The 26,132-nt window shown below is 56.6% G+C and overlaps 2 protein-coding genes across 5 annotated transcripts; one reads left to right on the plus strand and one right to left on the minus strand.

Moving 5' to 3' along the window:
* Window positions 1-285: 285 nt before the first annotated feature.
* HMCES (5-hydroxymethylcytosine binding, ES cell specific) lies at window positions 286-15,150 on the plus strand. Of its 4 annotated transcripts, none has more exons than XM_070777017.1 (7): window positions 286-359; window positions 579-784; window positions 6,097-6,240; window positions 6,993-7,118; window positions 8,798-8,979; window positions 12,881-13,073; window positions 14,236-15,150. In XM_070777017.1, the coding sequence occupies exons 2-7, from the start codon at window positions 602-604 to the stop codon at window positions 14,470-14,472; spliced, it is 1,065 nt and encodes a 354-aa protein (XP_070633118.1). In that variant the 5' UTR covers window positions 286-359; window positions 579-601; the 3' UTR covers window positions 14,473-15,150. The 4 variants fall into 4 exon arrangements, with proteins under 4 accessions (XP_070633118.1, XP_070633120.1, XP_070633119.1 ...); XM_070777019.1 differs by having other exon boundaries at window positions 6,993-7,103; XM_070777018.1 differs by having other exon boundaries at window positions 286-307.
* A 7,975-nt stretch (window positions 15,151-23,125) lies between these two features.
* H1-10 (H1.10 linker histone) lies at window positions 23,126-24,529 on the minus strand. The gene has a single exon (XM_019985024.2). It carries the CDS (start codon window positions 24,187-24,189, stop codon window positions 23,545-23,547), a length of 645 nt encoding a protein of 214 aa, XP_019840583.2. The 5' UTR covers window positions 24,190-24,529; the 3' UTR covers window positions 23,126-23,544.
* Between the last annotated feature and the right edge of the window lie 1,603 nt (window positions 24,530-26,132).

Here is a 26,132-nt window from a genome sequence, read left to right on the forward strand (position 1 = left end):
CTCTCAGGACAGCCTGGACCTTCGGGCCCTTCCCGGCCCCTGCCCGAGGTTAGCCATGGGGGCAGTTCACCCCGCAGGGGCACGGCCAACACGGAGGACGTGGACCCCGAGACTATCCGTCTCCTCGTCGGGCGCTTTCGGGAGAGCCACGTTCCAGGGTAGTCCCTGGGCACAGTGCGGGAGTGGGTGCAGCGCGGGGCCGGAAGGAACCGCCGGCGCGCGCGGGGCGGAGCCTGTCGCGGGGCGGGGCCAGGCGGCCGCTGGGGGCGGGGCCCGCGGGCGCGCCAGAGCGACGGGTGAGCGGCGGGTGAGACGCGGCGGGCGGGCGCGGGCGGGCGGCGGCGGGCTCGTCCCTCAGGGTCAGCGGTCCTGGAGCGGGCGGAGCGGGGCTGCGGGCGGCGGCGCGGCTGGGCGGGAGGCGGCCCAGGCGGGGGGGCTCCCTTCTGGCGCCGGGCCGCGCCGGGCCGCGAGGCGGGCGGCGTTCCCGGGAGCCGGGCGCTCGGGCGGGGTTGGGGCCGGGGAGAGGCGGGCCGCGTGAGGCGAGGCCCGAGTCCGACTCCCCCGGTCTCCGCGCGCAGGACCCGCGGTGTGGGCGCCGAGGATGTGCGGCCGGACGTCCTGCCACCTGCCCAGGGAGGTCCTGGCCCGAGCTTGCGCCTACCGGGACCGACAGGGCCACCAGCGGCTCCCGGAGTGGAGGGACCCAGATCGGTACTGCCCCTCGTACAACAAGAGCCCGCGCTCCAGCAGCCCGGTGCTCCTGTCCCGGCTGCACCTGGAGAAGGTGAGCGCCGACCTGATCTGGGTCATTTAGATATCTTAAAGAAAAGAGCGGGGGGATCGCTATGCTCCTTAGGAGTCCAGCTTATCAGACTCTCTAGGCTTAGGGCAGCGTTAAAACTAGTCTGCAACACCTCTGATGTTTCTTGAACGCTGAAGCTTCTACCCTTTCTGCTCGTTTTATCTTTAACTGAAGCTAGGAACAGAGGTGTTTGGTCTGGTATTCCAAAGTTTAATTGCTTTCTTTGTGTTTATAAAATCTACCTCTGTAGTGTTGGAGTGGTCAATAATTTATAATGTTTTGCTTCCTTGCTTTATCTCCTGAGAGAGAGAGAGGGGGAATGTATGTATACATGCCGTGTAGTAAAAGTGCTTCATTCTGGAGAGTGATAGTTTCTCCATGTCTTAGATATTTTGAATATCTTTGATGTGTTTTAAATTCTGATGGTTTCCATCTTGGACTTTTCTTCGATTTGGTCCGTAATGCACAAGTCGCTTCATGAAGTTGCTTGAAGCCCTCTTGCATACTTTTCTCTTTTTCAAGTTTTAGGCCCCACCAGGCAGCATGCAGGGATCGTGTTTGGTTACCAGGGACTGAATCTGCGCCCCGGGTAGTGGACGCAGTCTTACCCACTGGACCCCCAGGGAAGTCCCTGTTGCGTGCTCTTCAGAAGTGTCGTGTTTATATGGTAGTCAGAAGATTCATCTTTACGTTAGGAAGACCGTATTTTGAAATCAACACACGAGATAACTGATTTTTTTGGTTGAGTGAAGCCATTTACATGAAATAGTGTACTCGAGCCGTTTTTAGTCGGTGCATACTTCCCCACTGAAACTAAAAAAACCTTTTTAATTAGCAGAAAATCAAAATAAAATAAATACTATGGGAAACCTTGACTGGGAAAGGAAAAAAATTAAACATTTCAGAAGAAAGCATAATCTGGAGACAAGGATTGGCTGTATGCGGTTTCTTAGTGTTAGCCATGGTTCTCTTTGTACCACCTCATTATAGAATGAATGTTAGCTGGAAGAAAACTTAACAGGTGTGAAGACAGAAGTGCAGAAAGACTGTGAGTGATCCCAGGTTACCCAGTCGGTGAGGGGCAGCTGGTACGAAGGTCCCATCCACCCTTCCGCTCCGGTGATGCTTCCTGGAACTAGGAATGCGATGGTGGGCTCCTGAACACACAGCCCCCCTCTCCTGGCAGTGCTGCGCATTTACTGATGTAATGTTTTGACTCCACATCTCTCATAAATTTTATAAAGATCGCTAGGATTTCCTGGTTTTGATAAATAGTTGAGTTTTCGTTTATCTGAAAATGAAAAACTGTGGAATCGTAAAGCCAAAGTAGAACCATGTCAGCTTGTTAATCCACGTCATCAAAGACCACGCCCGAGTGTGGATTGGAATGTTTGCATCTGAAACCGCCAATTTGCACCCTGCTTCCCCTTCTGCTTACCCAACCCCAGTGCTACCAGCTGTTCTGCTCACAAGCCCAAGGGGGCAGAGGAGGAGATGAGTAATACTGAGCAGTACTCGCAGTATTCTGGCTTAGAAGAACTTTCTATTCACCATGTCCCCTGTGGGGCAGCCCCTACCTGGGTTGGGTTTCCAGTTGTTGAGTGAATGCAGTCAAGTTAAAAGGCGACGCGTGGAACTTGGAAGAGGAGGATTTCCCAGCCTCGGCACTGCTGACACTTTGACTGAGATGTTTGTTGTGGGAAGCTGACCTGTCTGCATTGTAGAATGTTTAGCAGCATCACTGGCCTACTTTGGAACCCCCCAAAATAATACTCATGTTGCTTTCGAGTCCCTTATGGACATAGAGTGGTGAAATATGAGTCCCAAATACGCATTCCCAGCTGAGATCAAAGCTCCACCTTCTTGTTTCGGCTTTTATACTATAAACAAGTGTCTTTCTTGAGGTCTGTTTATTGATGGTTTTTTTTTTTGCATTTCTGTGCTTTTTGCCGGCAATCTCACTGTTTAAAATTGTCTCCAGGCATAGTGGTAAAGCGCAGGCTAGGATTCCTGAAAGCAGGAAGGAGGTAACATGCCTTACAGAGAACATGCGTGTGTCAGAGACGCTTCACTCAGGCATGAGTTACTGTGGCTGTTGGTCATGAATTCAAAAGTAATGAACTGACAATATATGTTACATAAAGTCTAACATATAATAGTAAACGTGCTGCACAGAAATACAGAGAAGGCGCGGTTGTGTACGGACCAGTTAACGAAACATCACTACAGGCTCCTGGCCACCTAACTGTGTTTCCCCCAGAGCCGCTCTCGGGTTTCCCTGACGCGCTGTTTGCGGTGACTTTGCGAAACCTGACTGCGCGTGGGACAAGCATGGCTCTGTGGTGTGTGGGGGAGGGGTTGGCTCATTAACAGGCAAGGTTTTGAAAGAAATGAGACAGGATCTTGTGAAGAGCGCAGCTGGGGCATCAGTTCAGTTCAATCGCTCAGTCGTGTCCGACTCTCGGCGACCCCATGGACCGCAGCACGCCAGGCCTCCCTGTCCATCACCAACTCCTGGAGTCTGCTCAAACTCATGTCCATGGAGTCGGTGATGCATTAGCCTGGAACAAAAAGGGAAAGCCTCCTAGGGGCCTATTAGACGGTGTCCCGCGCTCTCGGAGCCCCTTGCTCTCCCCTCTTTCCGTCCTGCCATGCTCTCTAGATACTCCCTCTTGGACTGCACTCTCCCCCCAGTTCTCCGTTTTCCTTTTTTCTCCACCCCCTCCTACTTCCCGCAGGTTTCATCCTGTGGTTGATTTACTCTCTAAGAAATTTTATTCTCATGGCTTCCCCAGTCACCTTTATGTAGGTTTTGCGGCTTCGTTTTAGTCACAACCTCGAAAAATATTAAACTAACACTTGTGTGCCTGCTCCATGCCACACATCTAACCAGGGTCTTCTTACGAACACCTTATTCTTGCCTTTATTCCAGAGATTGGCAAACCATGGGATCAAATCCTGTGCACTGTGTTTATGAAACAGTTTTATTAGAATACAGCCATGCCCGCTTTTTGGCTGCCCTGACATGCCAAGGATGCCAGAGTTGAGTTGAGTGGCAGCAGAGACTGTATGGGCTCAGAAAGCCACAAATACCCGCTGTCTGGTCCATTGCAGGAAAAGTCTGCTTCTCCCTCCTCTGCCAGGCCGCCTGTCTCCTCAGTTTTAACTCCACATGCTTGTTGGACATAGGAAGCATCTCTCTGTGGATTTCATTCTGGTGACTCAGAAAACCTTTTTGTCTTGTTCACCAGTGAGGAATTAGGGCAAGGCCTTGCAGGTACAGTTTGTCTCTTCCCTGGAGTCTGGGGTCTCAGGAGGCAGAAAGCAGGGTCCTCTGGTCATCTCCCTACATGCAGTTTTCTGGGACAGAGCAGCATCCATGCGCCTGTCGCCTTTGGCTGCTCTGCCCCTGTAATAGTTTTATTAACATACCAGAGGCTGTAGGGGCTGCAAAGTCTGCAATACTTAGTATTTAGCCTTCCAGAGAAAAGTCTGTGCGCATCTGGTGTAGAGGCCTCTCCCCTCTCTCAGCAGACCCACCGTGCCCCCGCAGCGGAACCCAGCATGCACTCTCCGCTCAGTCTGTGCCAGCCCAGTGTCTGTACCGAGAGAACAGTGTGTGCATTTCAATCTGTCGGTCTCATCAAATTCTCAGGGGGCCAGGTACCCCAAAAAAGTTTAGCAACCGTACGTTCAGGGCGGGGGCCCCAAGACTACTCTCGCATTTGGAGGTTGCTTAAAAGGCAGCATGTGACGCGGCTACTGTTTATTGCAGTGAAGGGATACATAGCAGAATCAGGGGAACAGAAGCAAGTAGAGATCTGGAGAAATTCGTGCTCAGCTTCCTTACAACCTTTCCTCCCTCCCAGCGAGGGGACACACCGAGCGAGTTTTCTCCAGCATGAAAGAGGTAGTAACGCGTGTGCAGCGTTTCTGCCCAGAGAGACCCATTAGACACAGGCCCAGGGTTTGCTGGGGGCTGGTCTCGTGGGCGCTCTCCCTAGCAAGCAGCAGACGCCCATAAGGAAAGCCGGTGCTCAGCAAGAACCTCGTTTCCTGCCTGAAGCGGGCATAGGACACCATCCCAATCAGTTAGGAAAAGGGGGGCGCTCTCAAAAGCCAAGTTCTCACATGCTGCTTGAGGGCCAGCCCTGTGAACGGGCCTCCTAAAAATAGCACCCCAGGCTTGCTGTACGCTTGCTGCGCAAAACCACTTCCTGCCCAGTCTTCGCTCGGCCTCTGATTTCCCCTCTGGTCCCTCCTGCCACCTCTTCTTTGTCCCAGTCCTGTTCCTCTTGTGGGGTCCAGTCCGAGAACCCCCTCACCTCATCCCCCCTTCTGCACCTCCCAAGGAGCTGATCGCTTGGCGCCCTCTCACAGATCACTGTCCGCTGAACTTTTCCAGCACGCCTGTGCGCACCACTTAACAGGGCCGTAGACCGTAGCATCGTATCATGTCGCTCAGCGTCTGTGTGGCCTCACAAGGCATGGCGCACGTCCTTCCGTGTGTCCCTGTCTTAGCACGGACCTTCCATGGGATGACTGTCGTGTGTGCCTTATCAGAGCTGGGCCACGTGCGGTGTAGGGCCTCAGAGCCTGCCTCTCCTGTGGCCGGCACTGATTCACAGCTTACAGGAACTGAACCTCTTAGTACCCCCCAACCCCCAGGCAGAACGTCACCATCCTGATAAGCACGGTTGCCTGAGAACGCCGGAGAAGGCAATGGCACCCCACTCCAGTACTCTTGTCTGGAAAATCCCATGGACAGAGGAGCCTGGTAGGCTGCAGTCCATGGGGTCGCAGAGAGTCAGACACAACTGCGCGACTTCACTTTCACTTTTCACTTTCATGCACTGGAGAAGGAAATGGCAACCCACTCCAGTGTTCTTGCCTGGAGAATCCCAGGGACGGGGGAGCCTGGTGGGCTGCCATCTATGGGGCTGCACAGAGTCGGACACGACTGAAGCGACTTAGCAGCAGCAGCAGCAGCCTGAGAACGCCAGCCACGCATATCATGAGAATTCATTAGAACTGCTGGCAGGAGCTCTCCCTGTCCACAGTCATCTACTCTCTGCGTTTCAACACTGGCGGTGATGGTGGTTTAGCTGCTCAGGCATGTCCAACTCTTGAGACCCCTGGGACTGTGGCCTGCCCGGCCCCTCGCTGGGATTCTCCAGGCGAGAACACTGGAGGGGCTTGCCATCCCCTCCTCCAAGTGCCGTGCTGCGTGCCCTCCAGGAGGTTTGCAGGGTCCTCCCCGTCTCCTCACTGCACCGCACCCGTTCTCGTGGCAGGACGCAGACTCGTCCGAGCGGATCATCGCACCCATGCGGTGGGGCCTGGTCCCCTACTGGTTCAAGGAAGCGGATCTTTCCAAGCTGCAGATCAACACCAGCAACTGCCGCAGTGACACCATCATGGAGAAGCGGTCCTTCAAGGTAGGAGAGGCACGCGTGCCGGCGGTTCTCGGTCAGAACTGCCGGCACCTGGACGCCTGCGAAACAGCTCCAGACTGTCCCGTTTGTCGCTGTAGAGTGCTGTTCTCTGTACCCCGGTGAGACAGCGGGGCTTTTTCTCCCACTCAGTCGTGGGCTGCTGGGCCCAGCTGGACACGTGGTACCCACCCAGAGGTTCTCATGTAGCGCTCGCGTCGCAGGACAGCTGGACGTCCAGGTGGCTTCTCACCCACGTGTCCTGTCCTCGGCCGGGATGCGGGGACAGGGGGAGGCCCGCCCACGTGTCTCGTGAGGGTAGGCAGTCAGGCATCTCACGCGGCACCCTGCTTACCCTCCAGGGAGCGGGCAGAGCCGCGGGGCTGTATGGCCCTGCCTCAGAAGTCCCAAGCATCGCTTCTGCTGTGTTCCTTGGTTTACACCGAGCCGCCCGAGGTCACCGAGGGAGGGGACCTCATCGCTGTGAATCCTGCTGGGTGGGGCTCGCTTCCGGGGCGGCCAGCTTTGGAGAGCGTCTCCACAGCGCCTGTTTCCTCTTAGGCACGTTCTTTAAGCTTTCTGACACCCATGACGCGCGACTTCACACCTATGAGACGTGACGCAGGGGGGACTTCACACCTATGAGACGTGACGCAGGGGGGACTTCACACCTATGAGACGTGACGCAGGGGGGACTTCACACCTATGAGACGTGACGCAGGGGTTCCCGCTCTGAGGTCGCCCGTGCTTTCCCCCAGGTGCCTCTGGTTAACGGGAGACGCTGCGTCGTCTTGGCGGACGGCTTCTACGAGTGGCAGCGACGTCAGGCCACGAGCCACCGGCAGCCCTACTTCATCTACTTCCCCCAGGTCAAGCCCGAGAAGGTGCAGCAGCGTGTCCTCTCTGGCTCTCGGGCTTCTTGGATATTCGGTTGGGTGTCTTTCCTATTTTTTTTTTTTTAATTCTCAGCCATAAATTATCTATTCAGATTTTCCTTCTGTCCCATTATTTCTTCTTTCTGGGATTCTCATCATGCATGTGTTAGACAGTGTGATGTTGTCCCGTAGCTTCCAGACATTTTATATACTCCATTCTTTTTCTCTGTGTTTCAGGCTGGGCCGTTTTTACTCATCTGTTTTTAAGTTCACTCTTCTTTCTTATTTACTCTTGAGTCCGGCCCTGTTGATTTCTATGTATCTTAGCAGTTCCTTGGTTATCTGGCTGTTTTGTGTATCTTAGATTTTTTTTTTTTACTGGTTGCCAGACATAGGAGGTAGGAGAGAGACGGAGACCAGTCATATTTGTCTCTGGACGTGCACATGTGTGTCCGCCCTTAGGCTGAGTTGGTCTTGTCAGGAGCTGGGCTGGACTTGGGTTTTGTCGTGCACCAGACCCTTCGACTATTTGTCTGGTGTTGCCCCGTGTTCAGGGTGAGGGTTGGTTTTCCGGAGGGTTTTCCTCAAGACCCCTGCTCCCCGCGCTTTGAAGCCCTCAGGACGCTCTCCCCAGGCACGCCCTGCTGCCCATCACCTGGGGCCTGCTCATCCGCAGAGGCTGCAGCACACTCTCTGCTGTCCTGGTTCAGCCTCGTCTTAAGCGGAACTGTGGCCCCAGTTCTCGGGCTTTCTCGGTGAGCCTGCTCCTCCCCAGGGAAGCAGAGAGCTGTTCCTGTCGCCCTTTTGCAGCCTCAGCGGGGCTTCCCTTGACTCTTAGGAGTGACAGGCTTTATCCCTTCTCCCCTGGCTCCTTAAGCTTCGTGCTCCTTGGAGGAGAAGGGTGTGGTGAGGCCTCTTGCCGTCCCTGAGCACCTGGACACGCCGGGCAGGGAGTCTTCCTCCATCCCCGGCCCTGTCTGTCTCATGAGCACCCTCGGAGGCTGGTCCGGACACCTGCAGCCCTCTTGGGCGAGCCTGCGCTCTGCAGAGAGCAGTTGGACGGTCATTTTATCTGAATGCTTAGCTGCTGTATAAAGGAGGCCTTGTTTGCCTCCTGTCACCACTGGGAAGCCCGTAGTCGGGTCTCCTCTCCCTTTGGATGACCCTGTCTTTGCTTTACAGTTCAGGCTAAGTGGCTGCCCTATGACCTGAGTTCTCTGATGAGTTTAGGGAAAGTTACGCTTATGGAGAGTCTCTATCTGCTCTTGTAGAGAGGGAAGGTGGAGGCAACTCCCAGCCTTTGGAAGCCGGGAGCTGAATCTTGAAGGCAAGTGGGAGTTGGCATGTTGAGCTCGGGCAGAAAAGACCTTTCGGGTAGGAAGAGGAAAGTGACTTCCTCGAGACGCGTGGGCTGTTTACCGACAGCTGGGCGGGACGCAAGTTCCCCTTGTGTGTGAAAGCTGGAATGAGGCTCCAGATCGAGGAAGGCCTGAATGCCACGGGAGGTGTTAGGCTGTATCGTGAAAGCGTGCCAGGGCCATAAACCTACTGCCTCAGGGAGGCTCTGCCACCAGGCCTCTGTCCTCTGACAGTGGGTCCAGGGCCTCCGTGCGGAGATGAGGGCCATGCTGTTGCCTGCAGGGGAGGGTGGCCGCGGAGTGCCTGATCTGCTGTGGCTTTGCTTCCAGTCCGAGCAGGTGGGTGCTGTGGCCAGCCCCGAGGACTGGGAGAAGGTCTGGGACAACTGGAGGCCGCTGACGATGGCCGGGATCTTCGACTGCTGGGAGCCCCCGGCGGGAGGAGACTGCCTCTATTCCTACAGCATCATCACAGTGGACTCCTGCAAAGTCTTGAACGACATCCACAACAGGCAAGCACGGCCCCCGCGCCTGCGTTCAGAGGGTTCAGGGCAGGGCTTGTCGTCTTTGGGTTTAAACAAGCAGCTTCCGGAATTCAGAGTTTCTGCATGCACAGATTTAGAGAGTCGGAAACAAAGCCTGATTCACAAGATCCAGGTACAGTCTGCGTGGCTGTAATATGACACACGTTCCTGGAAGTTCCCACGCTATGCAAAACTGCACAGTGAAATCCAGAGAACTTACAAAAAAGTGGGAGTAAGGAGACAACACTTAAACATTTTGTCAGTGACCCAGTTAAAAAATAATAGGAATCTAATAAAACCCACACTACAGTAGCATGCATTCCGTGGTTAAGAAGTACAAAGAAGTTATAGTAAATACAGCACCATACCTTAAAAAGGCCTGAAGTCAGCTTGTGCTGGAGGAGTCGCAGCTTGTGACTTACTGTCACCTGGTGGGAGGAAGGTGATGCGAAATGATTGTCTTTTCCGGTCTTAAATCCTGGGATGTGTTCTTCTGCCTTTGAAATGTTGTTCCTCCGAGGCTGGCCTTCATCAGATCAGATCAGTCGCTCAGTCGTGTCCGACTCTTTGCGACCCCATGAATCACAGCACGCCAGGCCTCCCTGTCCATCACCAACTCCCAGAGTTCACTGAGACTCACTCATTGAGTCAGTGATGCCATCCAGCCATCTCATCCTCTGTCGTCCCCTTCTCCTCTTGCCCCCAATCCCTCCCAGCATCAGAGTCTTTTCCAATGAGTCAGCTCTTCGCATGAGGTGGCCAAAGGACTGGAGTTTCAGCTTCAGCATCATTCCCTCCAAAGAAATCCCAGGGCTGATCTCCTTCAGAATGGACTGGTTGGATCTCCTTGCAGTCCAAGGGACTCTCAAGAGTCTTCTCCAACACCACAGTTCAAAAGCATCAATTCTTTGGCGCTCAGCCTTCTTCACAGTCCGACTCTCACATCCATACATGACCACTGGAAAAACCATAGCCTTGACTAGACGAACCTTTGTTGGCAAAGTAATGTCTCTGCTATTGAATATGCTATCTAGGTTGGTCATAACTTTCCTTCCAAGGAGTAAGCGCCTTTTAATGTCATGGCTGCAGTCACCATCTGCAATGATTTTGGAGCCCAGAAAAATAAACTCTGACACTGTTTCCACTGTTTCCCCATCTATTTCCCATGAAGTGGTGGGACCGGATGGCATGATCTTCATTTTCTGAATGTTGAGCTTTAAGCCACCTTTTTCACTGTCCTCTTTCACTTTTATCAAGAAGCTTTTGAGTTCCCCTTCACTTTCTGACATAAGGGCGGTGTCATCTGCATATCTGAGGTTATTGATATTTCTCCCGGCAATCTTGATTCCAGCTTGTGCTTCCTCCAGTCCAGTGTTTCTCATGATGTACTCTGCATATAAGTTAAATAAACAGGGTGACAATATACAGCCTTGACGAACTCCTTTTCCTATTTGGAACCAGTCTGTTGTTCATGTCCAGTTCTAACTGCTGCTTCCTGACCTGCATACAAATTTCTCAGGAGGCAGGTCAGGTGGTCTGGGATTCCCATCTCTTTCAGAATTTTCCACAGTTTATTGTGATCCACACAGTCAAAGGCTTTGGCATAGTCAATAAAGCAGAAATAGATGTTTTTCTGGAACTCTCTTGCTTTTTCTATGATCCAGCAGATGTTGGCAATTTGATCTCTGGTTCCTCTGCCTTTTCTAAAACCAGCTTGAACATCAGGAAGTTCACGGTTCACATATTGCTGAAGCCTGGCTTGGAGAATTTTGAGCGTGACTTTACTAGCGTGTGAGATGAGTGCAATTGTGCGGTAGTTGGAGCATTCTTTGGCCTTCACAGTAGATACATATTTAATCAGAACTGAACGTTCTGATGCGATGGGCCGCCTCCCCTAGTTAACTCCAGCATCGTGCCTGGAGCTGCGCAGACCGCCATCAGAGCCCTGCGAGGAGCCCCCGTGCTCTCCTGTGGTCTTTGTGTACAGACAGTGCGTTCTCTTTGTGAGAAAGCCCCCCTTTTTATTCACTGCTTGGCTTTCTCAGCATGCCGAGCGATCTTCCCACTGCGTCTGCTCCTTCAAGCCTGGCTGCTGCAGCTCTTGGGCTGCTTGTGCCCGTCTGGCCGTGGATGCCCCTTTTCCAGCCCCTCACTGTTGTGGGTCCTTTGTGTTGTTGCCCAGGAGACACCACGTGTTCTGTTCCTGCTTTCAAGGCTGTCATTCAGTCGCTCAGTTGTGTCTGGCTCTTTGCAACTCCATGGACTGTAACCCGCCAGGCTCCTCTGTCCACGGGATTTCCTAGGCAAGAAGACCAGAGTGGGCTGCCATTTCCCTCCCCAGGGGATTCTCCCACCCCAGGGATCGAACCTGCGTTTCCTGCATTGGCAGGTGGACTCTTTACGACTGAGCCACCCGGGGAGCCTGGCTTTCGAGATGGTTTATTATTCTCCCTTCTCCCCAAGCCTTAAAAGTTCTCCGTTTTCGTGCACCGGTTAGAATGTCTGAGCCCAGAAGCTTAGACATGTTTGAGGTGTTGAATGAGCAGTTTTTTAACAGAAGCGTTTACAAGCACACAGTAAGAGCAGGCCGCCACTTTGGAGAGTATGCGCTGGGCCGAGGCCGCCGGTGTCTGAGGCGCGTCTCACAAGATGCAGCCCGGCAGGGTGACATTTTCCGTGTTCACAGTGGGTTTCCTCACAGGTAAAACTGTGTATAAGCAAATGCAAAGTGTGCATTATGCTTAAATTGCTGTCTAATAGTCAATCACACTGGAATAAATTTTCATTTTAAAAACAAGCATTGGCAGAACCGACATACTTGTGTAATGCTTTCACAACTTTTGCCAGGTCTCAGTGCCCTCAGGGATCATTTTATGATGTTTTGCTGAAAAAAATTCAGTATGGCACATATTGGATTATCTATTTTAACCCCTTTGCCCTAAGCATTCTGTCTGAAATGATGCTTTCCTGGGATATGATAGTTCTAGTTTTGCTAATTCACCATAAAGTCCTATTTCATCGAATCCAAGATTTTGTTCCACTATTTTATACAGTTAAGTAAACTGCTGCCAATTACTGCCAATGAAGTTGTGATACAATGCAAAGATGCCATTCATTGTAAATCTAGATGTCAGACATTTTAAAATACTGTTTAAAAGTATATCTTGGGAGATTCCCTGGCAGTCCAGTGGTCAGGCCTCCGCCCTCCCTGCTGGGGCCTAAATGTGATCCCTGGGAAACTAAGGTCCTACAGACTGTGCGCTGCAGCCAGAAAATAAAACAGTAAAGCAAGTAAGTGTTTGATTTGTTGAAGTAACAATAATTATTAAAAGTAACGTTCATACATTTCTCTCCTAAATTCAACCGTGCCATCCCCCAATGAAGTGTGTGCATGCTTTGCACTAGCCCAGAACATAAAATTGGAAGCTCAACAAGCGCTCTTTTCCTAACGTCTCCTGGGTACCAGGAGTCGTCTGGGGCGGCCTCTTCGCTTTTCTGAGCCATTTCGGCCACAGTTGCCTTTGGGTTGCCTTTCGGTCACAGTTTTAGAGATAGCTCTTCCTTACATAAACCTGTGTGGGTGGGAAGGCTGGGGTCTTAATGACAGACAGGTTTCCCAGGCTTTGTTTTCCCTTGACGTCTAGGCCAGGGCGCCATAAAGGTCACCAGTCTGCTAGCGTTTGCGCGGGAGGGCACCCACTTGCAGCACCGGGCACGGTCTTCACCACCACACTCTGAGCTGGCTCTCCTGTGCTGAGCTCTGTGCCCTGTTGTTTCCGGGGGCACGGGACAGCGTGCAGGTGTAGACGGGGAGGGGGCAGCCTGTGCATCAGCTGACTAGACCCCCCAGCCCGGTGCCCCCAACCCCTGTCTTGCGCTTACCCCCCAGGATGCCTGCCATACTGGATGGCGAAGAGGCGGTCTCCAAGTGGCTGGACTTCGGTGAGGTCCCAGCTCAGGAAGCTCTGAAGTTGATCCGCCCCACGGAGAACATCGCCTTCCACCGGGTGTCATCCGTGGTGAACAGCTCCTGGAACAACGCTCCCGAGTGTGTGTTGCCGCTCCACCTGCTGGCCGGAAAGGTAGGGCCCGGACACCCGCCCGTCCCTGCCGAGCTCCACCTGCTCCGAGGGGCCTCTCAGCGCACGCTGGGACCTTTACCGCCAGAGGCTGAATCCAAAGCACCCACAGTTCGTCCTCCTCGTGCAGCAAGGCAGCCCCGGGCCGTGACTCTCAGAGGGGCTGTGGGCGGGCCTGGCGCGTGCCAGTCAGTGTTCAGGCTGGGCCGGGCCTTCTGTGACTGTACGAAGCTGCTCGGGTGGGTGTGATAAGAAGCCAGCTTTGAGCACTCCTCGTCTGGAGGGCGCCTGAAAAGCACAGAGGGGCCCTGACCAGGACCGTCTATCTTGCCAACCGAGTGGGAGACGTGTTTCCATCTGTTTTCTCTGCTTTCCCAGCTACCAGATGGGGGGATTTCAATCCTCATTCTCCTTCAGGAGACTGGAAAATGTTCCTGCAAGGAGCACAAGCTGTAGAGTTGGCGGGGATCACGGGGCTGTATTTTGAAAGGAAGGTGGACAGACGAGGCCTGTGTGATAAGAAGCCCCGGAGCAGAAGTTGGCCCCGCTGATACCCAGGGATGAGGCAGGGGCAGCAGCTGCTCCTCGGTGGCCGGAGGATGGAGACAGAACCACAGCCCCCGCCCTGTCTCCCTCAAAGCCTCTTATGTTTTCACACTTACAGTCAGCGTCAGCCTCTTTCTCTTGGTTCTCTCAAAGCCTTGTATCCCTGGTAGCGCTTTTCATTACCTGTCTCTCAAAAAATGCAACTGTAGATATTCATTTTGCACCAGACATGGCCCCATGTCTGCCACGGTCTTCTCTGCAGAATAATTCACGCTCTGGAGAGCTGGCATCCTGTGCTGGGCTCAGGCGCAGGGAGCAGCAGGCCCCTCTCACCCAGCCTCTGTCTGAGGGCTGCGTCTCCAGCTGGCTCCCCGCATGGTCTGCTCAGGCTAAGCTCTTTCTCCTGAGCTTGCTTCATTCTCTGCCCGCTGTCTTCTGTGGCCGGTCTCGCCCACCATGAGCTGCCCCCTCTCCCTTCCGGCCCTGGGAACCCGCCCTGCTCCCCTCCTCGTGCCCCTGGCCACATCTCCGTGCCCAGGCCAGTGCCTCACGCAGCGCCTCTTCCCCGGTTTCCCAGGAGCTCGAGCTGGGGGTCTGAGCTGCTGCTGCTTTCTCCTAGGAGCTCACGGTGAGCGCCAGCAGCCAGAAGATGCTGCAGTGGCTGGCCACGAAGTCACCCAAAAAGGAAGAGCCCAGAACACCCCAAAAAGCAGAGCCAGATGTGCCCCAGTGGTCCAGCCAGTTCCTGCAGAAGAGCCCAGTAACCCCCAAGAGAGGCAGCGCCGGCCTCCTGGAGCGATGGCTGAAGCAGGGGCAGGAGGAAGAGCCTGTGGCCAAGCGGCCTCACACGCAGTAGCGCAGGTCTTCCGGAGACCGCAGCCGAGGGGCACAGCGCTGAATACCACGCAATCACAGGTCATGTGTGTGTGTGTATGTGTGTGGTGTGTGTGTGTGTGTGTGTGTGTTGGGGGAGTTCCAAGCCGAGAGGTGCTGAATCCTACTGTTGATCACAGGTTGCACTTGCCGGGGCTGGGGAGTGGTGGAGTGGCTCCCATCGTAGCTCAGTGTTCAGGGTTTCGGCCTCCCCGGGCAGTGCGTGCTGGCTGTGACCAGGACTGCCCGGCGGGGTGGGCGGGCAACCTGGGAAGAGGCGCGGGCCACCCAATCAGCTCCGAGGGAAGGGAGGGAGCGCTGGCCCACAGCCCTCTCCGGGTGGCCGGCTGGCCGGCTGGCCGGCTGGCCGGGTGGCCGGGTGGGCCCGCCCTCAGAGCCCGTCCCTACTGGCGGATCTCAGCAGAGGCTGTATTCTGCTCAGCCTATGGGCTCTTTCAGTGTTTGGGAGTTAGGTTCTTAAAACATTGTCTTTTTTCTGAATAAACTGTATTTGATAACCTGTCTAGAAAATGCTGCCGGTGGGAGGAACTGTTTTCTCCTGGCCACGGTCCAAAGGAATGATTTTGTCACAAGCATGGGGGCAACTGGGGTTTTTGCTGTCAAAACTGCTTTTTTGTACAATAAAAAGACTTGGCAGGGGGCTCTTTCTTGAGTCTTTTTTAACTCAATACCTGGAAGTTGTCTGAATCCACTGGCTTAAAGCAACCAGACAGAGCGCCTGCTGGGCAGGAGGGGCGCGGGGGCGGGCGCGCAGACCGGGCGCAGACCGGACGCGAGCCCTGCCCCGGCTCAGGTGCGCAGCGCCCGAGGGCAGGAGCGCACGGACGGGGACACGCGTCGGAGGCGGCCACCCGCCCAGCCCGTGTTTGCTCTGCAGGCAGATGTCCGTCTGTGGCTGTGGCCATCCGCCCCCCGCCCAGATGCCTGAGTCCGGGAAGGCAGGATGCGCGCAGCTCTGCAGGCTCACCCGGGCGCCGCGTCTGGATGGGGGGGCGCGGGGGCGCCGAGGCGGATGGACCAGTCGGCTCCAGGGCGAGCCTCCAGGACGTCCGCCCCGCGGGCGTCCCGGCAGCTGCTGCAGACCCGAGCCTCCGCTTCCGAAGCTGGGCCCGCCAGCCTGACCGGGGTCTATGCAAATCAGGGATCGCAGCGCCGCCAATCAGAGTGGGGCCCGGCGCCGTTCCTGCCAATGGCGGGGCCGGGGGGCGGGGCTCGCGCGGCCCGGGCTCCCCAGTTCCTCTTCCGGGGCCGCGGAGCCTGGGCTGGAACCGGCCCCGCGGAGGGGCGTGCGCTTTCCTCCAGTTTCCGTCTCCTCTGGGCTCTTCTGCTTGGAGTAAGAGATTTTACAAATACACTGAACATACAGGAATGTCGACTGTTAAAGACTTTTTTTGTCATGTTTAAGTCGTTTAGTAGAGCAGCAAAAGGGAAATTTCCTTGGTTTTCCGCACTCTTTTCCCAGAGTTGTCAGTTTGATGGGTGCTTTTACCAGAGAGCATGTAACGTTTCCAGAGTGTGTGTGCTTTTCATTCCAGTTCTTATAACCTCGACATAAATGTGATGTTTAAAGGCGCATTCTCATATCAAAACATGGTTTTGTGATTTTCAGGTCTACGTAAACGGCGTCATGGGCATTTTCTTCTGCAGTTTTCCCCTTGTCTGAATCCTCAGCGTTTCTAGGCATTGCCAGGTCGCTCTCAGATTTTCACTGGATTGCCATTTTCTCCCCTCTGCCAATAAGTCTCAGGAGAAGGGCAGCCAGCTCCTGCCTGTCTCCAGTGGCCACGGAGACCAGGCCCCAGCCATTCTCCCGGCAGGAGGGACAGTCCCTGCGTGAGGCTCTCTGACCCCTCAGTGGGCTCCCAGCTGGCAAGCTTCCTCAGCCCACCCTCCCTGCGGGCACAAGGCTTGGCTCCAGGCCTCAGAGGAAGCAGAGGGTCCCCTAGACTCCAGATTCTGTTGCAGTGGACAGATGTCTCCCCGATTCCTGTCTGCAGTCCACCTGGCTTCATCTCTTCCTGTAAAGCTGTGTACCTGAAAAGCTCTGTGCACCCAAGGGGAACAGACCAAGGCAGGGGAGAGACTCAGCCCACAGGGGCAGATCGGAGAGGCTCCTGGCCTGGGTCTCAGCTTGCAGGGTGAGGACAGGACCCTGCTTTCCACCGGGAAAGCCCAGCGAGTAGGTTAGTGATGGGAACCAGAGAGGGCGATGGCTGATCTCAGCCAGAAGGAGAGTAGAGCCTCAGTCCTTGGGGAAGGAGCTCTGGCTTGGGCTGCATGGGAGGTCCCCGGTACATACAAAGCTGCCGTGAGATGTGGTTTGTCCATCTCTGAATCAGGACAGTGGGTGCTCATGGTTGAACTCCCAGGAGCCCACAGCAACAGGTGCTGGTTGTTGGAGAGCCAACACCTGCCACTGTCACGGTGCTGTTCACGTGGAGAAGGGTCCTGGCCTCCAGGGAAGATGTGCTGCAGACTCCGTGGGCAACACTCCCAGTGGAGGTGCGGGAGCGGGGGCTCGGACAGGGCCTCACTGCCCCGCTTTTAGCCCTGATGGAGGTGGCCAGGAGAAAGAGAACACTTGGGAGAGGCCAGAGGAGTTGGGCGAAGACAGGGAAGCACATACCCGGAGGCGCACAGTGCAGGGCTCGGGGGGAGGTGGTCACCCAGGGTCAGGCCCTCAGCAGCGGCAGGCTGAGCGCGTCACCACCGCGGGGCTTTCCTCTGTCTCCTGCTCCATCAGGAGACCACCATCCAAAACAGTTTGTCTCATGAAACAGCCAAAACAACCCACAAAGAAGATTAAACTGAATAATCACACAGGTGGGGACCACAGGCCACACCATGTTACATGTGCTTTTGTTTGGCTTAGGAATTTATTTTGCTATGGATTTTGTTACGGAATTTATTTTGTTTTGGTAAAACCCACACGCTCTAAGGGTGCCATCGCCCCCGTTTTCCAGCGTACATTCCAGTGGTAGGAAACAGGCTCACACTGCTGTGCGGCCATCACCAGCAGCCATTCCCAGAAGACTTTCCAGCTTGCAAGCCTGAGATTCTGACCCCGTCCCTGTCCCAGCCTCTGTCACCCACCATCCTACTTCCTGTCTTTGTGAACTTGACTCCTGTAGGCCCTCACATAAGTGGGATCATGCAATACTTGTCTCTGTGACTGGCTTGTTTCACTGAGCACAGTGTTTTTCAGTTAATCCATGTTGTTGCAAGTGTCAGGACTTCCTTTTAAGACTGAATAATACTGCGTGGTGTGTCGAGACCACACTGTTCATCCATCAGCCACGGATGGACCCCTGGGTTGCTTCCACCGGTTGGCTTTTGTGGTTAGTGCTGCTCTGAGCACAGCTTCGTGGATCTCTGAGTCACTATTTTCAGTTCTTTTGGGTGTGTCCCCAGAAGTAAAATTGATGGCTCAACTCTATGTTTGAATATTTGAGGAACCTCCATACTGTTTTCCAATAGCTGCATCACTTTACATTCCTGCCATCAATGCATAAAAGTTCCAGTTTCAAGTCTGCATTTTAAAAGTGAGAGGTTTCACACGCACACACACAAAATGTGTAATCTCCACATAAAAACTTCTCAGGAGGTGCCTCTGATGACCGAGTGCCTTGTGGGACTACAGGCCGCTGGGGGACCCTCCTGCCAGGCTCCCTGGATAACCCACTCCCCTCCCTGCTTCTAGAGGGCAGCTCAGAAACATGCAGGTGCTTCTGCCGTGTCTAAGAAAGCTCTGGCTACATTCTGCCCCTCTGTTGCCTGGAGACCATCAGAAGGGCTCTGGGGTCTGTGCACCTCTGTTGAGACTCTGGTCCCGGCTGGCATGCACCCACCTGATGATGGGGAATCTCGATCTCTTTGCACGGCTGTGGCCGGGCCGCACGGGGCCGCCCTCACTTGTATATTTCCGTGCGGGGCAGCCATGGGCAGATTCTTGCCGAATTCAGGTGGAAGCCGCCCCTGTGGTTGCCGGGCCGCCCACTTACCTCCTCGGTGGGAAGTGGCACCGGAGCTGGCAGTCTACTTTCCCTGGATTCGCAGGGTTCCTGATTCCCGGGCCACATGTGGACATGTTCACCTCTGGACAAAGAGTCTCAGCTTCTGCAGGACGAGGATACCCCCGTCGGCAAGGTCAGATGCACCATGGACTTGGGTTTCAGTCCTGTGCTCAGCACCAGGCCCTGTCCTGGTGGAGAACAGCTTGAGCCGGAGTTGACTGGGTCGAGACCCCATTCTACGGGTTGCTCGGGCAGTTTGGCCCTGAAAGGGGCCTTTGCAGCGTCTGGGGAGCCATCTGGGGCCCAGGGAGAAGCAGGATCCAGAACACAGAGGCAGACCTGAGATCTGAGGAGGTTCCCAGAGAGGCAGGTCGCAGCCCAGGGAGAGGAAGGAGGCAGCCTCGCAGGAGAGAGGGCTGTACACCCAGAGGTGGTGGAAAACCTGAGACCCTGGCCAGAGGGTCAGATATCCCTGCTCAGCAGATGAGTGAGCAAAACAAATCTCTTTCGGCTCTGTTTATAGATGAGGACACTGAGGCTCGGAGAGAGCAGTCTTGGCCCAGACATCAGACCATGGTGGAGCCAGGTCCAGAGCCCTGCCCTGCCACTGTGGGCCCCCACCCCCACCCAGCCCCTCCTGTCCAGCGGATGCAGGCCTGGACTGTGGCTGTGCCCGTGGTCGCTTGCCTCCTTGCTGTAGTACGGTCACCTCATCCAGGAAGCCCTCCTCCAGAGCCCTGCGGCGTTACGTGCCTTCAATGTTTACCTGGAATTCAGTTCAGTTCAGTTCAGTCGCTCAGTCGTGTCTGACTCTTTGCGACCCCATGAATCGCAGCACGCCAGGCCTCCCTGTCCATCACCAACTCCCAGAGTTCACTCAGACTCACGTCCATCGAGTCAGTGATGCCATCCAGCCATCTCATCCTCTGTCGTCCCCTTCTCCTCCTGCCCCCAGTCCCTCCCAGCATCAGAGTCTTTTCCAATGAGTCAACTCTTCGCATGAGGTGGCCAAAGTACTAGAGTTTCAGCTTTAGCATCAGTCCTTCCAAAGAAATCCCAGGACCGATCTTTAGGATGGACTGGTTGGATCTCCTTGCAGTCCAAGGGACTCTCAAGAGTCTTCTCCAACACCACAGTTCAAAGGCATCAATTCTTCAGCGCTCAACCTTCTTCACAGTCCAACTCTCACATCCATACATGACCACTGGAAAAACCATTGCATTGACTAGACGAACCTTTGTTGGCAAAGTAGGGTCTCTGCTTTTGAATATGCTATCTGCTGCTAAGTCACTTCAGTCGTGTCCGACTCTGTGCGACCCCAGAGACGGCAGCCCACCAAGCTCCCCCGTCCCTGGGATTCTCCAGGCAAGAACACTGGAGTGGGTTGCCATTTCCTTCTCCAGTGCATGAAAGTGAAAAGTGAAAGTCAAGTCGCTCAGTCGTGTCCGACCCTCATCGACCCCATGGACTGCAGTCTTCCAGGCTCCTCTGTCCATGGGATTTTCCAGGCAAGAGTACTCAAGTGGGGTGCCATTGCCTTCTCCATATGCTATCTAGGTTGGTCATAACTTTCCTTCCAAGGAGTAAGCGTCTTTTAATTTCGTGGCTGCAGTCACCATCTGCAGTGATTTGGGAGCCCCAAAAAATAAAGTCTGACACAGTTTCCCCATCTATTTCCCATGAAGTGAAGGGACCAGATGCCATGATCTTCAAACTTTTTCACTCTCCACTTTCACTTTCATCAAGAGGCTTTTTAGTTCCTCTTCACTACCTGGAATTGAGGCCCCTTGAAGCCAAGTCCAAGACACACAGTAAGTCGATCCCCCCGCCCTGCGCCCCACCCCTGGCCCCTGCTCTGTGCAGGGGCTGAGTGTGGTGAGGGAGCAGAAAACAGAGCTCCCACACCACTAAGGTGGGTGTTGGAACACCTCCCTCTGGGGCTACCTTGAGGCCAAGGTCTCTGCAGCCTTCCTCGGGGTGCCAGGCACACAAAGCGTGTTTCTTCACCTGCAGGGCGTGGGACCCACCCACGCTCGGCTGAAGGCAACTTGGGCAGAGTTGAGGAGGGGCCTGTGGGTAGAGTGAAGGCCCCTGGGAGAGCACGGGTCCGATCTTCACGGGTTTACTGTAGGCCGCAAAGGCTTCCTCCAATCGCAGGAGCCGCTCTGCAGTGCGCAGCACAGGTTCTCACTGCAGTGGCTTCTCCCGTTGCAGAGCACGGGCTACACAACACAGGCTCAGCAGCTGTGGCCCACGAGCTTACTTCCTCCACGGCACACAGCATCTTCCTGGACCAGCGGTAGAACCTGCGTCTCCTCATTGGCGGGTGGATTTTTAACCACTGGACAACCAGGGAAGTCCTGGGTGGGTGGTTTTAAGGAAGAGCAGTTTGGATGACAAGGTCCCATGTGGGCATGGGAGGATAAAATGAGTTGAAGAAGTGAGACCGGATTGCAGGTAACAGAAACACAAGGCAAACTAGCTTATGTAAAAAGCAGGCGTCGGCTCCTGAAACAGCCGGGTCTAAGTAGCTTCAGGCACAACTGGCTCTGGACCTTGCATTAATGTCCTTAGGTATCTGTTTCTCTGTGTGCTGGCTCCCGCTCTCTCTGCCGTGGCCTCTTTTTCAGGCGGGCATTCTCCGAGTGGCGACAAGGGTGGCCGCCCGCGGCTCTGGCCAATGCCCCTGCCCTTAGCGGTCCTGGGCGGAAGAGCACCTCTCTCATTACTTCCAGATTGACTCATTGAGGTCAAAAACTCATCTCACCAATCGTTGTGGCCAGGCAACAGATTAAAGAATCATCAGCTAGGTCTCTGGTCATGTGACCATCCTTGGGACTGGAAGGTTCAGACCCCAGAGCATTGTGGCTGGACAACACGGGGCATGACTGTCCCTGGGAGAAAATCAAAGTGCTTTGTATCATCAGAAGAGGCGTGCCAGTGCTCTTGGAGAAACAGGCGTCAGCGTGGAAAAGGCAACAAGCCAGGGGCCAAGCCTTCAAAGAGCAGAGGGGAGGGAGTGAAAGGAGAGGTGGGGGTGGCATCAGAGCTGGAGGCCACTGGGAGAACTGGGTGGTGAGCAGCGCAGGGCCGATTTAGGAGGGAAGTCTGCAAAGACCGTGCAGAACGGCTCACCTGCAGGGCCACTTGGGGGTGTGGAGCTGGAGGGAGGTCGTCAAAGGGTGGAGTTAGCAAGGGGAGGAGCTTGGGTCAGGGGGAGCTCTGCAAGGGAAAGCTGCTTGGTGTGAAGAACTTGGCCAGAAGAGGCAGAGTTCACTGCCCCGTCACCACCCCTCCAAGGGCCACCTGGGAGAGGGCCAGAGAGCCAGGCCCCAGCCAGAGGCTGACTTGGACAGCTGGGGTGAGCCCAAGTGGCATCTGGTTCAGGGAGAGAGGGTGGAATTTGAGGGCTCACGTTTAGTGGGTCAGGAGCACCATCCCCTGGACCCTGGGGAGGCCAAGGTCTCTCAGGGCTGCTAGCTGTTGGTGACCTACTGGCTGGCTCTGCAGACAGCTTGGGACTGGCCCGGTCTGGCACACTGGCCCTGCAGCACAGTACTGGGCACACTGCCCCCCAATCAGAGTTGCAAAGTAGATGAAGCTGTAGCCAAAACCTGGGCTGGCAGGGTGGGTGTTTTTCCCTTAGAATCCAGACAGCCACTGCCAAGTCCAGCATTCCTCCTCCTCCCCAACGGCGGCCTGGTCACTTTAGAGAGGATGACGTGGTTCCCTCCCACCCCCAGCAAAAGCGTGGGCAGGGCCTGCACCTGAACTAGCTTGGCCCAGGACAGAGCTGGGCGGTAACACTGGCAGCTGGCCCTGCAGCAGGAGGCAGTGCGGACCCCCAGCAGGGCCGGGAGAGGTCAAGTGGGTCTGGATGGCCGTTTGCCCAGCGTGTGGAGGGTCTGTGCTGTTACCCCTCCCTCTGTTCCAGAGGGCAGTGGCTGCCAGGCGGCAGTCAAGGAACTTGCTGTACCAGGATTCTCTGCGGCTCTCATCTAGCCCCAGCCCAGGCTTGCTCTGCCTGGTCTGTACATATGCACTATTCTGGAATGTTCGCTGGCTTCCCCATCGCTCCAGTTCTCTCGTTTTGCAGAGCTGTCCCTTCATAGGAACATATTAAAATAGGCCTCAGCTTAGTACCCGACTTGGACCAACAACTATTTCATATGCTGAACACAAAGGGGTGGGGGCCTCCCAAGGCCGTCTCATTCCTGCCAATTTACCCTTAACTCTGGATCCCACATAGGCTCCAGATTTACAAGCTCCAGGAGGGTCAGCCTTGCTCAGACCACTTCTTGCATCACGGCGGGTCAGCCTGGGTCCGCTGTCCATCACATCAACAGGGAGCCTCACAACTCCAGAAGGCCCACCCTGCAGCGACTAAGAGCAGAGCCCCGCAGAGTCCCTCCTGCTCCCCCAGCCCCCGGGCGGTGGGCGAAAACGCCATTCTACCCAGCTTCTGGGACCAACCGCCCAGCTCCCCGCCTGCGTCTCTAACGGACTTGGCGCGCAGGGGACCCTCCGCTACCCATCCAGCCCAAGCTCAAGCCCCGCGGCGGCCGCGCCCAGCCTTACTCCACTCGAAGACGACAAGAACGGTTGAAAGGTTTAAACAATTTATTTTGTCCCAAAAATGGAGACCGGAGAAAAAGCCACGCGCGCTCCCGCGCCATTACCCGGCGCGCGCCCGGAGGCGGGAAGGGCTGCGCCGCCGTGGCGTCCTCGCGCGCAGGGCCGGGGCGGGCAGGCGCAGCCCGGCCATTGGCGCCCCGGAGCCGGTAACCAAGGCGACAGCCCAGGCCAAGCGCGAGAGCCAATAAGGGCGTCGCCAGGCCCGTTTCAAAAATCTAAAGCAAACAATAATCGGGGAAAAAAAAAAAAAAAAATACTCCCACGTTGGGGGATGGGCAGGCCGGCACGGCCCGGGCCCACTGTTGTCGGAGCGCGCACGGCGGTTCGGGCTCCGCGCAAAACCTACGTGCACTCGGGGTGGAAAAGTGGGCGCCAGGGCCCCGCGCTCACTTGCGGCCCTTGGGCACTTTGGGGACGCTGGGCTTGGCCGCCTTCTTCACCTTCTTGCCACCCGCGGCCGCCGCCTTCTTGGCCTTGCTGCCTTTGTCCTTCTTGGAAGCAGCGCCCTTCTTGTGCGAGCGCTTCTCGGGCTGTGGGCCCTTAGCCGGCTTCTTGTCCGCGCGTCGCGGGGCGGCCGCGCCTGGGGCCGCCTTCTTGGCCTTGTGCGCAGCGGGCGCTGGGGCAGAAGCGGGCGCCGGGGCTCCGCGCCGCTCGCCGCCGCCACCCTCCAGCTTCTTGCGGTTGAGCTTGAAGGAGCCGTTGGCGCCGGTGCCCTTCACCTGCAGCAGGGTGTCGTTCTGCACCAGCGCCTTGATGGAGTACTTGAGGTAGGTGCGCCCGTTTTGCTGGTCGAACCATGCCACCTTCTTGGCCTCCGCGTAGATCTTGGCCAGCGATGAGCCGTTGCGCTCGCCTAACCGGCGGATGGTCTCCACCACCAGTTGGCTGTACTTGCCCGGCTGATTCTTCTTTTTGCTATTCTTCCTCTTCTTTGACGGAGACAATGCGGCCGAGCCTCCGGCCTTCGCCGCCTTCTTGGCCGCCCCCTCGGCAGTCGTCAGCGGCAGGGCCTCTTCGAGCTCCACAGACATAGTGGCGAGCGGGTTGGTGGCGGGCGGGGCGCGGAAACCCGGGGGCCGCGCCGGGAAAAGAAAGGCGAGGGGCCGCGGGGGCGCCGGGGGGCTGGGGGCTCGCGGCGGCTCCAGGCGGGAGCGGCCGCGGCCGGGCCTGGGGCCGGGCGGCAGGGCTGGGGTGGGGGCCGGGCCGGCCGGAGCGGGGGTCCCGAATCGGGACCGGAGGCGGGGTTGGCGCGGGAGCGATCGGAACGCAGGAGTCCGGCGCGAAGTGGCCGGAGCAGGGACAGTCTGGGAGCCGGGAAGTCGGCCTAGCAAGCTGCCGCCACCGATGCCTACACCGGAACTCGCTGGGCGTGCGCGCTGCGCTCTGGCGGGGAGGGCGCTGCGCTCCCTTTTTATGGCTCCACGGCGGACCACGTTGAGAACAACAACAGCCTGGTCCGGGGCCGGCGCCAACTTGTGCTTCTTGGAGCCCCTTCCCCGGCCGCTGGCTTCCCAGACCCGGCCTCCCCGGCACCGCCGTGCGCGCCGCAGTGCACCCTGGACAGGGCCCGAGCCCGCTGCGCGATGGAGAGGCGGCCCGCGCCCAGGGAGGGCTCGCTAGAGGCGGACGGAGGGGCGCACCCTAGGCTGAGGGAGCGCGAGAGGAGGGGGGCACCCCGTTTGAGGCCGAATAGCGCGGGCCCCCAGGGGGACCCCGCAGCCCGGAGCTCCGCAGCTGACAGCCAAGAGTGCTCCACGGGCCCCCAAGCCCAGATCGCGTCCAGGGGACCCCGGGCCTGCCCGCTGGACGAGCTTTAATTTGTCCGAACTAACACAGGGCACGCCCTCGCGCGGTCGGCTGGGGCAGTGTGGAAGGAGCCGGGACGCTTCGAGGGGGGTCTCCGCCTGAGTGCAAGGGGAGGGCGGATGCAGGCGCTTTCCTTTGCACACCCGAGGCTTTCTTAGGCCTCGAGGGCCCAGGGCACCACGCGGGAGGCGGCGGGGAGGACTGCAGGTGCTTCTCTGGGGACATTTCCTAGGCGTCCCCCCCCCGCCCCCCGGCCGCCGCCGTGGATGCTACAAGTGCCCCCATTTTGTGGTGCGAAGTAGCTTCCACCTTTACCCCAGAGCCACAAGGCGGCTCCGGCGGGGGCGAGGGGAGGCGCTGGCCCCGGGAGGATTTCCCAAGGAGGATGAGGGAGGGGAGCGGATCCTCGTTCTGGGCACACCCCCCCCACACACACACACACACTCCGTGTGGGGAGCGCAGTTGAGAGCGGGGACACTCTCTCTGGGTACCAGGCAGAAGCTTGTGTAAGTTGGCGGCCCTGCCGCTGGGTCCAGTCCTGGGGGTGAGCAGGCGGCGTCGGACCATCTTTCTCCAAGCCAAAGGAGCCCTCACTTGGGAAAAGCTGAGACACGTAGAGACGCTCCAAGGAGGAGGGTGGATCCCTTTTAGGGTGAGTGATTTAGGCCCGATCCTGCGCCCTGCAGTCTCCTGAGGCCCAAGCATGGAGGAGGGGCTGACGGGACGGAGTAAGGGCGTAGAGCAGAACCGCGGGCCCCTCAGAGGTCTGGCACCCCTGCCCCAGCGTTTGCCCGGCCGGCCCCGCGTGCTCTCCAACAAGCGGCGGTTATAATAAGCCCCAGGGGTGAAGGACTTTGAGCCAGGGAAATGTGAGGCTGGTGGGATTTGCAGGGGGATGGAGGAGGTCAGGTGCTGGGAGCCACAAAAGGGGGCAGTGAGTACATCCAGCAGGAGAGAGAAGGAAGATGAGTCTCAGCGTGGGCTCCTGCGGAGAAGCCGAGCCCCTTCCAGCCCAGCGGCTGGGAGCCCTGAGTCCAGGGGGGAATGGGGAGCAGTGGTCAGGGGCCCTCGGACACACAGGGCTTGAGCGAAGACCTCGGGTTCCAGAGATGCAAGGTGTGTGCAGGGCGAGAGGCTGCGAGATGGAGACCCCTTGTCCCCCTCAGGA

The sequence above is a fragment of the Bos indicus genome, chromosome 22 (assembly GCF_029378745.1).
Source record: "Bos indicus isolate NIAB-ARS_2022 breed Sahiwal x Tharparkar chromosome 22, NIAB-ARS_B.indTharparkar_mat_pri_1.0, whole genome shotgun sequence".
Taxonomy (NCBI): Eukaryota; Metazoa; Chordata; class Mammalia; order Artiodactyla; family Bovidae; genus Bos; species Bos indicus.